This window comes from Python bivittatus, unplaced genomic scaffold (genome assembly GCF_059951505.1).
Source record: "Python bivittatus isolate LINGU-HERP-01145 unplaced genomic scaffold, Pbiv_v1 ctg000340_np1212, whole genome shotgun sequence".
In the NCBI taxonomy this organism is placed as follows: domain Eukaryota; kingdom Metazoa; phylum Chordata; class Lepidosauria; order Squamata; family Pythonidae; genus Python; species Python bivittatus.
The window spans coordinates 24,939,331-24,956,990 of NW_028277056.1; the positions used below are offsets into that span (position 1 = coordinate 24,939,331).

A 17,660-nucleotide genomic window follows, 5' to 3' on the forward strand; every position below is an offset into this window, starting at 1 on the left:
GACCTCCCAGCTTGTAGTTCTATGAATGGGTTTGGCTCACAGTGTTGTGGCCAGTAGTAGGACCTTTTCAGTGGTGGTGTCTCCTACTTTAGGGAGGTTACATGCCCTTGTGCTGTCTTCTACTAGACAACAACTGAAGACATGCCCGTTCACTCAAGCATTGTAGAATGACAATTGCTGCATGACTAGATTGCTTTTTTAGGTTACAGTACATTGAGTACTTCCCCACTCTGTTCTACATCACTAAAAATCACCAGCATAACATTAGATAAGGGTAATACATTTTATTAAGGAGCGTGTTTTCCATGGTCTTGCCATTTTCAGCTTAGCTCAGTGTTTCTTCTTTCTGTTAATGACGTTACATTTAGTTTTGCTATTGGCTTTTATAGAACTCCTAAGTCAATTCCTCCAGTTTATGTTTCTTCAGCTTGTGTATTATGTAAGCCTAATGGATGACTAAGCTACTGCTTCTGTTTGACATCTTTACTGAATAAACAACTATAAGCATTTTAGTGAGATTTTCTATCTGTTAATGTTGACTGTATCATTACATGTCCTGTAATGACAACCAAATAGACATTTGCCATGACTTTTCCGTATTTGCCTTAGTGTAATGCTCTAGTAACCACTTCTCTAATTTTGTTGTCTTGTAATTGTAGTGGTAGCTGTACAAATAACATTTTTCCCCTGGATGTGTAAGTACTTCCTGACTCTCTTAACCTTATTTTTCCCTCAGACCTCCTCACTAATTGTGTTATTCGTTCTGTTCTCTTCTCCTTCTACTCAACAGTGTTTCCTTCCACAGAGTCCACTTATGTTTAAAGATCAGATGCAGCAAGATGTTATAATGGTGCTCAAATTTCCATCAAATTCTCCTGTCACACATGTGGCAGCCAATACACTTCCCCACCTTACAATTCCTGCCGTGGTAACTGTGACTTGCAGCCGGCTTTTTGCAGTGAATAGATGGCACAATACAGTAGGTATGTGTTTCAAGAGGGGTTTTGTGCTGAGTTCATGTTTCACAAATAGCTTGGGTTGGGTTTGTATTAAACGTCATTACACAAATAAGTGCAAATAGTATATGCAAACCCAAGGAGGGTTTTTAAAAATGTTTCCTAGAACTTAATCCACCTCTAAAGATATCACTAGGGAAATTAGTTGTCACCTCAAAACTATACACACACATTTACATATATACACACATATACATACATACATACACACACGCACACATATACACACACACTTAAATAACCTGTCTGGTATTGTTTTAAATGCTAGTTTATATCCTCCCAATTTAAGTAGTAGTAATACTTATTACACTGGATTGCATGTGGATAGCACTGCATTTCTAGGGCCAAGCTAGATACATGTTCACCATGTTTGTTTTTTAATGCGTTAAAGTATGCAGTGGAGGTGAGAGAGAGGGTTTTGTTTTTGTTTTTTATTTTAAAACATCAAGGGAGAGGCAGGGATGAAAAACAGCTGAAGTCTAACTTTGTCACTGCTGCTTCAGGCAATTTGCTTCCCTACCTAGTGCAGTCCCCATATTAGAAGCAGGGCAGTTGGAAAGCACTGGAAGTTACTGGAGGGTAGGAAGGATTCAGCTGCGAACACTTCTTTTATACACATTCATTCCTGATATTGGCACATTAGATAAACATATCCTATTTAATGCAGAAAAAAGTGGTACCAATAAACAAGCCAGTCTCCATCTAATTTTGTTCAGACACAAATGAAAACTTTTATGAAACAAACCGTAATAAACGGAGGAAATTAATGGGAAATTGAGAAAAAGATTAAGAACACAGGTTTAGGAAATGCACACAGTAGAGAATGAGTGGAAATAGTTGAAGAGATGTACAGCAAAATGAAAAAGGAGTCCAAACTTCGGTGTCCGAAACAAATGCCCTCATACAGATCTTACCTTGGGCCCACCACTTATCTTTTTGCTCTCCTGCTGGAAATTTATATTCAGCTGTAATTCTGATATGTGAAAACAAAAAGTTTACTATGAAAAGTGTCACACCTCATCACTTGAACAGAGCAGAACTGATAGTAATACCAGCCCACTTTTCCTCTAATCGGAACATGCCTGGGTTAGAGAGCCCAGGAGTTGTTTTTCATGAGGTGTGAAGACTTGCTCCTTTTGAGATCCAGATGAATGGAAAACTACATCCCACTAATGTACAATATCAGAATGTTTTCCAGTATTGTCTGCCATTCCTACATACACTGAATTTGTCAATACAGTAAAAGTATGCAAACCAAAAAAAAAAAGGTAAGAAAAAAAGAAAAAGGGATTTTTTTTTTCATTTTCAAAAGAAAACATACAATTATACCATTATCATCTTAATGTTTTCCCTATCCTCCTTGTCCCTTTTTAATCCCAGATCCTAAAATCATCAATTAGATATTTTTTTCTATCAACAAAAAGTATATATAAGGTTTCCAGTTTTTCAAAAAAAATCTTTATCATTTTGCAATGTGGCAACCGGAAAAAAGAATCCCATAGTACAAACCTAATTTCATATAGCCATTATTGACATTTTTTTTTCCTATTCCTTAGGTCTCAGGGGAGCACCAGGATATTCTCTAGATCAAGCTCATCACCTTCCTATAGAAATGGATCCATTGATTGGTATGCTATGTTAGATGGAAAATAAAAAAGAAATATTAAGAAATAGTTCCAGTAATAATTTATTATTTTTTCATGAAATAGAAGATAGAGAAAAATAGCTATAGCCAACTTTAATTTTATACTATGAAGGAAGCAAAACCAACCCCCCCCCAAAATGCATTATATTAGGGGGAAATTGCTTGCAAGCAGTGTACATTAGGAAAACTTTGGCTCTTATTATGAGACTTGACATATGGGATTGAAGGTATATTAATTCTACTATAATGCATGCTCACTCACATCCAAAGTTCAATGAAAAGTTTATTTGCATGATATAAAGTTGCTGAAAGAATTTGTTTTTTTCCTATTCCACACAGCCAATAACTCTGGTGTGAATAAACGGCAGATCACAGACCTTGTGGATCAAAGCATTCAAATCAATGCTCATTGTTTTGTGGTCACAGCAGATAATCGCTACATTCTTATCTGTGGTTTCTGGGACAAGAGCTTTCGAGTTTATTCAACAGAAACAGGTGGAATTTTCACATGGAAATTCATATTCTTATATCATTCACAGTATATCAAAATAGAAATATTTTTTAAAAATTAAATAAAGTAGTATAGAAAATGCTAATTTTTTCCAGATTAGAGAAGGAATTGAAATAAGGGTTAGCAACTTTTACAAATCCCAGGAGCTAATTTAAAACCATGTTTGAAATTTTGGAGATTTTTGCCCTCATTTATCATCCAGCCTCAGGTGAGAATGAAGCCTTAACAAGATTTCAGGGTCCGCAGATGGAATCCTGCAATATCTTTTGAGAGAATACTCATTTAGGATGTTCTGATGAGGGGCGAGTTGAAATGTTTGTGTGGTTTTTTTCCTTTGGGGTAGGATGAATCTGTTACTTATCAATGGCAGATTCTCGTACTATTCAAATCCCCATTTCCCCCCAAATTGTTTAAATTTTCAAGATTTAAACTATTCAGAATCCCAGTGGCAGCAACTGCAATGAGAATTCTCAGAGAGGCTTGTAATCCAGCATCTGGCTTGGCTGTGATGGTTTTGTGACAGGAGGAGATCAGAAGAGTAAAAAAATGTAATCCAATCATACAACAAATACTTTGCATAGAGAAGGTCACAGGTTCAGTTCCTAGCATTTCCAGTGAAGAATGATCACTTGTAGGTGAAAGGCAAGATATCTGCTTGAGACTCTGGAGAGCCATTACCATTCAAGAATAGACAGTTTTCTATGTTTTTCTGATGAACAACAAGTCAATGTTATATCACCTTGACACCTGGGAATGCAGAAGGCTCTTCAGCCTTTAGGATACAGGGTGAGAACTCTGGAGGGAACTGCTGTTTTTACATTCATACATGTTAAAGCTGCAGTCCATTTAGTGCAAATGACATAGCATCTGTTGTCTGAAATGCCATATCATACATCAAAAAGAAGTAATAACACATCTGCATGGTGATTACATCCAACGAGAGGAAATGTTATGCCTTTGTCCTGTCTAATACTTGGTACAGCCTGCATACAACATGTTCAAACTGAATACCTTTTCTCTTGCTGCCTGGGATCAGTGAAGACAATAACTGATACCTGTTTTATAGCCCACTGTTGAAAATGTCTTTTATTTGTGCTTTGTCTTTAAATTTGTTTGCCATTTGTATTCATAATACACTGCAGCATGGGGGGGAAAAAAACCAGTCGAGCAACCTGTCTTTGTTGTAGGCAAACTAACACAGATCGTATTTGGCCATTGGGATGTAGTCACTTGTCTTGCCAGATCAGAGTCTTATATCGGTGGGGACTGCTACATAGTCTCTGGCTCTCGCGATGCTACTTTGCTGTTGTGGTATTGGAGTGGCCGACATCATATCATTGGTGACAATCCAAATAGCAGTAAGTTATTATCATTTTTATCTATCTATGTAATGTTTATCCTTTATATTTTCAATTCTGACTGTACAGACCTCCCTGGTGGGCCCTCATTCCATTTTCTTCTCCAGGAAGGCAGCTGCTGCCTTAGTTGCGAAGCCCTCAGCAATTCACTTAAAAATACCAGAGATGTATATATAATGGTCTTCATTTGCCCAGCCAAAGTGCCAGCAAAGTGGGTGGCTACTTTATGAAGTGCCAAATGATTCCCTGTAACCTTCTGGTACCACCTTTACTGACTTATGGATGATTGCTCTCAAGGTTTTTCTGCTTATTTTGCCACTGGAGGCTGTTCATCATTCATGGGCTTCCTAATTTACTGGAAGAATAGTTTTCTACCAAAAGTTATAGAAAGGAATATTTTTATAATATCTACAATTCCTGTACTTTACTGCCAGGAGATTAGGGCTTACCTTGTAAGGAAAATGAAAGTGAGGAGTATAGGGTAGGTTAAATCCAATTAGTTAACATCTTTAAAATGAATCTCTAGGAAGATATGGATGATATTTTTCAGAAAAGGATTAGTTTCTCAAAAGCTGTCATCTGGAGATGTAGATAAGATATTTTATATTACAGAACATAAGGAGATAAGGAACTCAAGAGAAAAATGTCAGGTTATGGTAATTATGTGGCTAGGTGTTTGACTTTCTAATGATCCTTTAAGCTGAAAGATAGTTAATTATCAATTTCAGCTTCAGTGCATCCAATTATCAAAAGGAACTTCAGTTGTTTCAGAAAATCATATAGAGCAGGATCTCTTCTTTATTTTTTTTTCATCAACACCACTAATCATACATCTGATATGCTACATTCATATGCATATACACATGCTCTCACACACTTCATCACTCTCTTGTGTTACTTATTAATAAAATGACTAAGTAAGCTGAAAAGCATTATTGATGTGGCCCTTGCTAGCATCACCCTTGCTAGTTTTCATACCTAAATACACGTATATAAATACTTTAATATACTCATTTCCTATCAGCTACCTAATATTGTCTCACACCATATTGGTACATTTGATCTATTGCACTTTTTATTTCCTTTCTTTTCATGCTGGTCACTGACCAAAATCAATAAATTCTATCTAATCTATTTTTAATACTTCCAAATTTACAGCAGAAAAGGGTTTATTTTTACAGTGACATTTAACAAATTAAACATTCTGAATAAATAATCCATTGTAAAAATTTGGCAGCTCTCCTATTTGTTACTGCACCTGAAGGGAGCTGAAGGTACACGTGGCTCACAAGCTGTATGGTCCAATCAGGATTTTCTGTTGGCTGCTACGCTGCAATTTAAAAATCTCTTACAACTTTGAGTTGTAGACTAACAAATGTTGTGCTGCTCAAATTTTCACTAGCATCCCTGCATTGGTCCTTTCAGTTTTATCTAATATAGTGACTGCAACCTTGAAGTTGTTCAGACAGAAGACTTATAGAAGGTTCTATGAGTTCAGAAACTGGGGTGCATAAAATGCTGGCATTTGGATTTATAGTTGGAGAAAGTTTTTTTTTTTAATTATACCAATTACTTTTCTTTAACTTAAACAATCCTGCCTTGGCTATGCATAAATTTACATAGTTTTTTCTGTAACTCAGCTCATAAAACTGGCTACTTGCTTTTTTTTTTTCATTAGTACATTTTAGGTAGCATTAGTTCCTTTTTCTAATTAGGATTGGGTGGAAAATATGACTCTTGGAACAAATGAGTGAGAGAAGAGGGAGGGAAGGAAGGAAGGAAGGAAGGAAGGAAGGAAGGAAGGAAGGAAGGAAGGAAGGAAGGAAGGAAGGAAGGAAGGAAGGAAGGAAGGATTTTTTTTTTCTGAAGTGGATACAAATCCAGAAACTAATTCAGAAGTGATAAAAATTAATTTGCACACTTTAATTGGAACCAGCTCACTGCAAAAAAGGAGGCGAATGGAGCCAGCAGCTTGTGTTAAGACATGATTGAATTTTTTGTCATTTAGGTATAGTGGACTTGGCTGCTTATCCTCCTGAGTCTATCTGTGCAATATATTGCATTCAGCCTTTGACTGGTTTCTTTAAAGCAATCAATGCTATTCCTGTTGTGTCCCCGGGGTCTGAAATTTCATTGATCTTGGGACTTGACATTTCTCATTATATAGCAGCAAGTTGCCAGAGGTGTGAGTTGCTTTTCCTAGCCATGTTTGCATTGAACACTATATGAGCACATTGTGTCAACTGGCCCAAACCTCAGTTTGTGGACCAATTATAGTAAATAGCCCTTAAAGGCACTAAAGTGCCTTTTGTCTCACTTGACACATTTTACATATACTTAAAGGGAATGTTCAGTACTTCAATAAATGAGTGTGGTAAACTGCCTGTACACTAAACATACTAAATGTCTCTATAAAGAATTCCAGGGAGAGAGTAGCATTGATTTTATGAATAATACTTCTGAAGGCCTTTTGAGTCATTTGCATGTAAATATTTCAGATTTAAAAGACTCTCTAAATTAATTGGGAGGAGATAATTAGTTTAAAGTATTAACTGTATGTGTACATATTACTTCGTTAAATGGCAAATTATGAAACCTTATAGAGAAGAGTATACTAAGGGCTTTGATACCAAATCCTTTATTTCATATTAAAATTGTGTTAGCCAAAAAAGAGATTCTGATTGTTTAGATGCCAGTTAGTTTAAGAAAGCATGCAGAATTGTATTTCCCAAAATCTAGAGATACCTTGTGGAAAAAATTCTTGCAGTTACAGCTGTTAATGACTTTATTTGTTATCAAGCTTCTCATCTACTGTCACGTAGGTACACTCACTTTATTTGAAGTCTGTATTCAGTTGTACTTCTTGTTTCTATGTACAGATTTAAAGATTAGGTGTCATTTTGACCATTTGACTATACTGCATGCTTATATCCAATCACGCTTTGGAGCTTGTAGAGATTATATGATTCGAATCTCTTCAGAATAGTGTGGGAAGGAAAGAGTGCTATGTCTGTGACACATACATACAGTGGGGCAAAAAAGTATTTAGTCAGCCACCAATTGTGCAAGTTCTCCCACTTAAAAAGATGAGAGAGGCCTGTAATTTTCATCATAGGTATACCTCAACTATGAGAGACAAAATGGGGGGAAAAATCCAGAAAATCACATTCTCTGATTTTTAAAGAATTTATTTGCAAATCATGGTGAAAAATAAGTATTTGGTCAATATCAAAAGTTCATCTCAATACTTTGTTATATATCCTTTGTTGGCAATGACAGAGGTCAAACGTTTTCTGTAAGTCTTCACAAGGTTTTCACACACTGTTGCTGGTATTTTGGCCCATTCCTCCATGCAGATCTCTAGAGCAGTGATGTTTTGGGGCTGTCTCTGGGCAACACAGACTTTCAACTCCCTCCAAAGGTTTTCCATGGGGTTGAGATCTAGAGACTGGCTAGGCCACTCCAGGACCTTGAAATGCTTCTTACGAAGCCACTCCTTCGTTGCCCAGGCGGTGTGTTTGGGATCATTGTCATGCTGAAAGACCCAGCCATGTTTCATCTTCAATGCCTTTGCTGATGGAAGGAGGTGTTCACTCAAAATCTCACGATACATGGCCCCATTCATTCTTTCCTTTACACGGATCAGTCGTCCTGGTCCCTTTGCAGAAAAACAGCCCCAAAGCATGATGTTTCCACCCCCATGCTTCACAGTAGGTATGGTGTTCTTTGGATGCAACTCAGCATTCTCTCTCCTCCAAACACGACCAGTTGAGTTTAGACCAAAACGTTCTACTTTGGTTTCATCTGACCATATAACATTCTCCCAATCCTCTTCTGGATCATCCAAATGCTCTCTAGCAAACTTCAGACGGGCCCGGACATGTACTGGCTTAAGCAGGGGGACACGTCTGGCACTGCAGGATTTGAGTCCCTGGCGGCGTAGTGTGTTACTGATGGTAGCCTTTGTTACTTTGGTCCCAGCTCTCTGCAGGTCATTCACTAGGTCCCCCTGTGTGGTTCTGGGATTTTTGCTCACCATTCTTGTGATCATTTTGACCCCACGGGGTGAGATCTTGTGTGGAGCCCCAGATCAAGGGAGATTATCAGTGGTTTTGTATGTCTTCCATTTTCTAATTATTGCTCCCACAGTTGATTTCTTCACACCAAGCTGCTTGCCTATTGCAGATTCAGTCTTCCCAGCCTGGTGCAGGTCTACAATTTTGTTTCTGGTGTCCTTCGACAGCTCTTTGGTCTTGGCCATAGTGGAGTTTGGAGTGTGACTGTTTGAGGTTGTGGACAGGTGTCTTTTATACTGATAACAAGGTCAAACAGGTGCCATTACTACAGGTAACGAGTGGAGGACAGAGGAGCCTCTTAAAGAAGTAGTTACAGGTGAGAGCCAGACATCTTGCTTGTTTGTAGGTGACCAAATACTTATTTTCCACCATGATTTGCAAATAAATTCTTTAAAAATCAGACAATGTGATTTTCTGGATTTTTTCCCCCATTTTGTCTCTCATAGTTGAGGTATACCTATGATGAAAATTACAGGCCTCTCTCATCTTTTTAAGTGGGAGAACTTGCACAATTGGTGGCTGACTAAATACTTTTTTGCCCCACTGTGTATGAGCCTATAGCTGCCAGTCAAGCACAGGGATTTAAGAAACATCATAAAGATGTTTGAGAATCTAAGGGACTACCAGAACCCAAGCAGGTGTAAACCTAGTTGACACAGTGGTCTCTAGCAATAAACAAGTTAATGCTTATAACCAGAAACAAAACAGTATTCCCAGCACTCCTTGCTAGATTTTATTTCAAAAAACTCCTTTCAGGTTATACCTGCCTCCTAGCTGATGATGTGGGCAACAGTATGTTGTCTTACAAGATAGACTTTAAGAGGAGATCCCAGCTTGCATAAAATAGTATGAGCATGCTTGGGATAAAACTGAGTTTTGATTGCCCTTTGTGTATTTGTGAGGCCCAAAGAAAGAAGAAAAATGTAATAGTTCTCAGTTAAAGTGGTCTAATCTTGTGGAGAAAAGTTGATGAATACATGCAGGTAGTACATGCATTATAAGCGAAAAGGCTAAAATGTATATCAGAAAGTATGAAGTAATGTCATCTAGATAGTTTTGGGTGCATATGAAATTATAAATTTATTATTTGCATGATATTCTCCAGTGAATGGTGATAATGAAAGAACCAGCAATCAGTTTGGAGGGAATTTCCTACAGTCTTGGAGATGGGCAGTATAAGAATCAAAAGACAGACAAGAAATAAAGCGTGTAACATTCTGAATGAATCCCTGATTGGGGGTGGGGGGGTGAATTATTTTGTAGGAGAAAGGTGCAAACAAGATGACAGAATTCAGAAAATGTGATTAGACTCTTTAGAGACTCAAGAATGACTGAGAAGATGGTGATGGAGAATTAATAAGGACTGAATTACAAAACAAGTTAATAATATCTTCAAAAAGAGAGAGGTGGAGCTTTTAAAGAACAGAAGGCAATGTATGAATTGATATATATGTTGAAAGTAAGGATAAAAATTATGCATTAAAAATTAAAGGTATTAGGGTAAATTAGATTTAGCTAGTTTCTTGTTTTCCCTTTCTTTCTCTTATCTTCTGCCTCCAATCTCTTTACTTACTAGGTCTTACTCTTTTTCTGTGTTTTCTATAATACTGCTTATCCCAAAAGGAAGCATGATGGATATGTATGTGGATGTATGGTCTTTCAGTTTCAATGCTCAGAATGAAAGTAGGAAAGAATCTCCAAATACATTGTAGTAGAAAGTGTTGCTGAGGAAGTAGAGTGCAAGGAATTCTCTCCAAGTGTGGAAGATATAGGAATACATTATACAGTAACAGCAACTTGCCATTAGCCAAGCAGTAGAAAGAGAAGGAGAAGCATAAAGCACACAGACTACTCTTTCCTGTGACTTTGTCTCCATGCCTTTTAAGATGCTTTGTCTATTATTTAGGATACAATTATCAACATAAATCCTGTTGCCTTTCAATGCTCTTTTGTTGGCCTAGCTAGGACCTTACCACATGTAGCTTTGTTGTAGGGAAAAATGAAAAATAACATTTCCAGGAAGCTGCCCTTTGGGGTTTGATGTTCAGGATATTTTATTGATGCTTATTTTGCAATATTCTTATTGCTCTTCAGGTAGGAAAACAATTCTGCCAAAGATTAGATGCTTTCATGTCTTCCACTTTTCAAATGACTAACCTTTAGACTATTAGTATTTCTCTTTCACTCAAGATCTTCTGTACAATTAATTGCATATTATGTCTTTTGTGGGAAGCAAAAGCTAGCTTCTTATTTATTACTACACTGAGGTCGCTCTGTCTGGTAGATTTTACTATTTTGCCCTAAAGTGATTCAGCTACACAGATATAGAAGTACAATGTTGGGAAATTACTGTGAGTTCAACGTGACAGTGTTTCAATTCACAGCGGTCATGTTTCACCTGCAGTTCCCTTAGTATCTTAGCTTTTAATCTTTCACTGCATCTATCAGTATGCTATTAGGGTGACAGAATTTTGTTAGATTTTGAATAATTGCTACAGTCCTTGACATTCCATTTTTTGCAGTGAAATGTGGTATGTGAAATTCTCTTTCCCATTTAGCAGGTTTGCTCTAATAATATAACACTGATTAAAATGTTATTTTCTTTTCATTTGCTCCAAAGAATGAACTGTTACTGCCAAGCCACAATTGATTCTAAGTATATTACAGTTAGGACTTGCTTAAAAATCTGCTTTCAGAGACAATACCAAATAAAGTAGAACACAGTACAGATTCACTTTAATTATAGATAACCTGCAGTTGAGTGTATTAAGCTTGATACTCCAGAATTATGTGTAATGTAGATAATAGTTCCTTTTCCCTTTCTTTGCTTTCTTTTCAACTGTCATGAAAAACTCTCAAGGTTTTTCAAGAGCTAAGTCAGGTAATTTACACTTGAGAATAGCAATTTCAAAATGAGAATATTGTAAAATAAGTTCAAGCCCTCTGCCAGCTATACTTTAGCATCCTCCAGAAATTTAGCCAAACCCTTTCACCTCCTGATACATTTCCTATACAGCCCTTTGTGCTGGAATAGTTGCCTATTTCTAATCTAATGTTTCATTCTGTGCAGAAAATAACATATTTTTAAAATTGCAGTGATACGTTGCAACAGGTGGTTATGAAAGGATACAAAAATCATTTAGAGGATTAAATGATTTGTTTAAATAATTTTTATTTGATACCTCCATCTCCTACATTCCTTCAGTACAGACAGATTTACAAAATATGGAGTATAAATAAATAACCTATTGATATCTAAACATCCCACCCAGAAGCATAGAAGATATATTACTGAGTTCTTCCCAGCTCTTTCTCTGTTTACTTTTCACAATATAATGCACCTGTTACTTATGTAAACATCTTTCAAAGCAGAAAAACTATCTCTAATATTATTCAGCATTTCTATTTCAATCAAAACAGGTATATCCCATATTTTATAGGTATTCTGTCTTCCCAACCAGATGTCCTCCAGATGCATTGGCATTATGGCTGGCTGTTTCCTAGCTAGCATACGCACTGAAATCTAAATAATTAGGGCTGTGCAGCTCTTAATTCAAAAAAGGTATTTCAGAATGTACATGTACCACCTGTCTGTGGAAAGCAACAGTGCAAACCCAAGAAAAGACACAGCTACTTTAAAGAGTTGCAGAGAGAGAGTATATTTTTACAATGAAGCACCATTTCTTGTTTTAGATTGTTATGCCATTTTAAGTCTTTGTTCACCTCTTAGTCATTTGTGAGTGGGCAGACTTAAAAGTTGAAATTATAAATATCAAATACAAAGCATTACACAGCCTAATGACATTTTGTTCAAACAAAAACAACAGCAAAGGTTACATTTCCAAACCCAGTCAAAGCATCTAAATATATATTACATTACTATGACTAGTATAGACATGCTTAGTGTTTCATGAAGAAATATAATATATGAATCAAGAAATTCCGTATACTAGAGACAGTCTAAAACAGAACCCTCCCCCCCAAGATAAAAAGTAGAAACACTCCCAAAGTGAAGTTCAAGCCAGTTTAAGTATATATATGTGTGTGTATGCATGTATATATATCTACAGTATGGTTCTTTCTTTCTTTTAGGTGACTATCCTGCTCCCAGAGCTGTTCTAACTGGTCATGATCATGAAGTTGTCTGTGTATCAGTATGTGCTGAGCTGGGACTTGTCATAAGTGGTGCTAAAGGTCAGTTGCTAAAGGTTATTTTTAGTTTAAAACCTTACCTCAAAATAAGTATTATTTTTTCATTCCATCATTAACCTACAAACAGAAAATACAGGTAGTCCTCGTTTAGCTACCACAATTGGGACAGGCAACTCAGTTGTTAAGCGAAGGAGTTGCTAAGTGGAAAATCATGTGACTGTGCTTATGATTTTACTTCAGCTTTCCTTTGCTTCACAGCATCAGAAGGATACAGCCCCAAACAGCTAGGTGAGCTCAAACAGCGGGGAAGGTTTCTGGAACTTGACTCATGAGGAAGCCAGGTAAAAGGGCAAATCTTACAGCCCTTTTTCCCCACTCCCCTGCCCTTTGGAACGCTCACCCCGGCACTGGAATAATTAGCAAGAAGGGAATCAGTGTCTGTATTTACAGTCATTGGAGAGGAAGGGACTACAAGAGAGTAAGCAGGCACACAGTGGGGAATACACATTGAAAGGAATGTGCTGGCACCAGCAAGCCACAAGCAGCTTAAGAGGCAAACAAAAGCCTTTAGCGTGAAACTGATTAGGATCTTGTCAATTTTAGGCAGCAGCTGTGAGCTGGTAGGAGGGTTCTAATCAACTAATTAAGGTTGCAGAGCTGAGCTTGTAAATTGCCTTTAGCACTTTTTAAGGACCCTGAAGTGCAGAGAGAAGCAGCTCAGGAAGAGATAGCTTGTTAAAGCAATCTCTCCATTCTGCAAAGAGGGGAAAAAACAGGTCAGGCAACATGTACTAACTGACTGTAATAGCAAATAGATGACTGAGAGAAAGATGCTGTGAAGATTGTAAACACTGGTCACAAAGTTACTTTTTCATCACCATTGTAACTGCGAACAGTTGTTTTCTGAGGCAGTTGCTAGATGAGGACTATCTTTAGCTGCAAGAGCTAATATCAACAATTGAATTAGCCCAACAACTGAATTAGCCTTCAGAGCACCGCCAGCATAAGCATTACTACCAAAATTCAAATCTATAGATAATTAATATTGCCAAAGTTTCTATATGATCCAGAATCCTGGAGCTTGCTTTGAAATTATTTGAAAAAAACTTGAAGTTTCCCAAATGCGCTGCCTGCGCTGAATATTAAGGATTTCAACCTTTCTGAGATTTAACTTTCCTGACCCCAGTTCTACACTTCCAGCCTACAGTACCTGTCTGAACTCTTCCTTTGTGAACACTTCATTGCTTATATGTGTCCTTTCCATTTTCAGATCTTAAGTAAACCTTTTTTGTAGTCACACAGGCTTCTTTTACTGTTGTCCATTTTTTATCCTTTTGGAACTGTTTGCAGTCATGCTTTTAATATTTCCTTCTTTAAGAACTCCCACCTCTCTTGAGCATCTTTTCCCTGTAGCTTCTTCTGCCATGAGATCATACCTATAATTGCTCTGAGTTTATTAAATTACACTTTTTGGAAGTCAAGATGCATGTATGATTATGTTTCAGAATTACATGGTCACTTTCCTCCAACATCTCTGCTACTTCTGCTTCCTGAACTCAGTCTTCCCTTTGATAAGACTGACTTAAGTAATTCAATTCCTATGGATTTTGGTGGTTCTGTTGAAATCTAGACTGAACAAAAAGGGTCCCGAACCAAAAGTAGCTATTAAAGACCTTTGACCTCTGGGAGATAGTTTCAGAAATTTAAAAAATGGAGAATGAGCAACCCTCTTCATGAACACATAGATGTACCAGTGCTTCAAAGAAATTCTCTGTTTAATTTTTTTCAACTTCTTTGACATGACACATTCAGTACCTGAAGCACATAGTCCTCCCACCTGTATCTTTCATGGCTTATATTGCCTTTATATGTTTGGGGTTTTATTTACTGATGTAATCAGAATCAATTCTTCAAATTTTACAAACATTAAAACAAACTCACAATAACATCTAAAAATAAACAGTAAATAATAAACATTGCAATAAAAACAAGTGTCACAAAAACAACCCTGGCATGAATTCCAGTTAAGTCTCAAGGACTGTCCAAAGAAGCTCTGTCTTGACAGTCTTATGGAGACATTGAAGGTAGATGTTGACCAGATATATCACTGTCAACCCTACAAGATAGATCAGATTCAAACACCAAAGTTAAGAATACTAAAATGACTTTTATTATAGTGTTACAGTAACAGAATCTTGCAGGTCTGAATGTGCCTCTCCTCTCCCTGCCTTTATCCTAAAGAGAACTAGAGAGGGTTAAGTCTGAGATCCTTTTTCAAATCCCAGTCCTGCTTTGGGCTCAGATTTATCTGACCTTTGCCTTGGCTGCAGCTCTTCCTCTTCTTCCTCAAGGTTATTGTTACAGCCCACCACAACCATTTCTATGTATTTTGAATTGAAAAAAGACTATTCACTTATAAAAGGAGGATGGGATGGGAGTGGGGGGCTAGAATAAGTATTAAAGTAAAGGGAAGGACCCTCCTCTCTTTCTAAATTCAATTAGTTCACCCTAGTGAGAATTATTTGGGTAAAGTCCCTCTGCTGGCCTTTCCAGCCAATTATAACTTACTTTTCATTTCACTCAGGAGGGAGAATTATCCATGGGAATTCAAAGTTATGTGGTTATAAAGGCCAACTATTACCTCAATGGAGCAGAAATCCACCATCAGTTTTACTCCAAACCTGACCTGCCCCTGTTATGGCCTCCTGCTGCTAAAACCTCTACTAAGAATAGATATAAGCTTTTAAAGATTTCCTTGGGTATAGCAGGTAGCCTGGAGATCAAATGTACTCTCTTTGATAGTGGAGTTTTTCTCCATCAGTAGAGAGATATTTTATACCATCTTAACCCTTTGGTAGGTTAGGATTCCACTTTAGTTCATGTTGAAATCATTAGGACTTAAATAATGAGTAACATTTCTCAGAAATTGTAGTAGAATCTCTGTTAAGCTAACTTAGTCTGTATCCAATCCACTGTGAATTATTGACTGAAATTATATGAATTTCCATTTCTGTAATATGCTGTTATTAATTTGTAATATACAGAAGGACCTTGTCTGGTGCACACAATTACTGGAGATTTGCTGAGAGCACTAGAAGGAACAGAAAATTGTTTGTATCCCCGCCTAATATCCGTGTCTAGTGAAGGCCACTGTATCATCTATTATGAACGAGGAAGATTCAGCAATTTCAGCATTAATGGAAAACTTTTGGCCCAGATGGAAATTAATGATTCAACCAGGGTAATTTTTTATCTTATATTTTAATAGAGGGCATTAACATTAGTTCAGTGTCACCTGAAAAAAGTTACATTTATAGAAAAAACTTTTCAGCTCCAACTCAAGTTAGAATTATTCTTAAAAAGTACACCAAGACATTGCTTAATATACACTGTTTCCTGGATATCTGTTGCTTAATCATCTGATGGTGCTTAAAACCTTAAATAGCTTGACCTTTGTTGTCCTTTAAATACAGCATACTCAGAGGCATCAACGTGTGGGGGGGGGGGGAGATAATGAAGGTATTCTATGCCAGCACAGCACAAATGATGACCCTTTCCTATGTGTTGTAATGTTAACACGCTATATCCTGTGGAGGCATCTGGGCATCATCATGAATACAGGGCCCTGAGGAACGAAATCTACCAGCAGCAACAGCTCAAGGAAATTAAAGGGATGCATAACTCGAACTGTTCAGAGTGGTATATACCAATGCAAAGGTTGAAGTGATGTGTGCAAACTCCAAGGCAAACCTTCTTCACTTTTGCTTAGAATAAAAAAGTCATTTTATTCAGCATTTTGCAGCTCATGGTTAGGCTTTACTACTATAAGGAAAATGTGTTAAATAAGGAAGTGCTCTGTTCATTATAACTGTGCTACTCTATACAGCAATTTCTTAATTATAGTTGCTTCTGTCTTTGACTTTTATGTAGGCTATCCTTCTGAGCAGTGATGGGCAGAATCTGGTTACAGGTGGTGATAATGGAGTAGTAGAAGTATGGCAGGCTTGTGACTTCAAACAACTCTACATTTATCCTGGCTGTGATGCTGGCATTAGGGCAATGGACCTATCCCATGATCAGAGGTAAGCTGAAACCTAAAAAAATAGCAATAAAGTGTGATGTGCATTTAACATTCAATTTAGTAATCCTTCCCTTAGTTAAATGCATAGCACAACTGCATTATTTGGGCATTAAATCATGAGTCAGTAACATTTTCCAGCCCAAAACACACATACCTGCAAAAAGATCATTTCAAAAATTTAGATAACATCTTCTAAATTTAAATATTCTTGTGAAAGGTCTCTCAAGATTTTATGAACTTCTAAATTTTGATTTTTTAAAAAATTATGCTATTTAAAGCAAGGTAGTTTTGAGTAGGACAGTGTGTACCACATTCCTGACCCTTGAATTAAATTAGATACGTAGCTGTATTTAGGAAGATTTTTCATAGTGCACTTTGGACTGTGCTTCTACTAACTTGTATTTCAAAGAAAGAATAATATAATACATTGAATAATAATCCTGTGACATGGGCTATAGAGATCAAATCCCTGTTCAGCCTCAATTCTGTAGGGGTGAGCCAGTCATTAGGGTTGCTATGAGAATAAAATGAGATATCCATAGAACACTTTGGGGAAAATGCAATTATTTTTGTAGATGCCCTGCACTCATCATTTTTCATTGTTGATTTTTTTCATTTAATCCAGTCAACCTGTATGTCCTTCACACTTCTTTGTAGAACGCTGCTGGAGAAGTGAAGCAGCCATTTTCCGAAGACAGCCCCAAATTTAAGCCATTTGTTATCTTACAATAAAATATGCAAAGCATCATAGACCCTTACATTCCTATTATTGTAGTCCATTTTGGCTAGTGTTTTCAAATGATTACTGTCCTTCAAACTGG

The 17,660-nt window shown here is 37.0% G+C and overlaps 1 protein-coding gene across 3 annotated transcripts in view; it reads left to right on the forward strand.

Annotated features, from left to right (window-relative positions):
• Positions 1-17,660, forward strand: part of NBEA (neurobeachin) — a 441,196-nt gene that overhangs the window by 421,684 nt on the left and 1,852 nt on the right. For all 3 annotated transcript variants that reach the window (XM_088140729.1, XM_088140730.1, XM_088140731.1), the window contains 7 exons: positions 791-983; positions 2,573-2,644; positions 3,001-3,156; positions 4,360-4,530; positions 12,699-12,800; positions 15,803-15,999; positions 16,689-16,840. In XM_088140729.1, the coding sequence (XP_087996855.1) occupies positions 791-983; positions 2,573-2,644; positions 3,001-3,156; positions 4,360-4,530; positions 12,699-12,800; positions 15,803-15,999; positions 16,689-16,840 (1,043 nt within the window). The remainder of the gene's footprint in view (positions 1-790; positions 984-2,572; positions 2,645-3,000; positions 3,157-4,359; positions 4,531-12,698; positions 12,801-15,802; positions 16,000-16,688; positions 16,841-17,660) is intronic.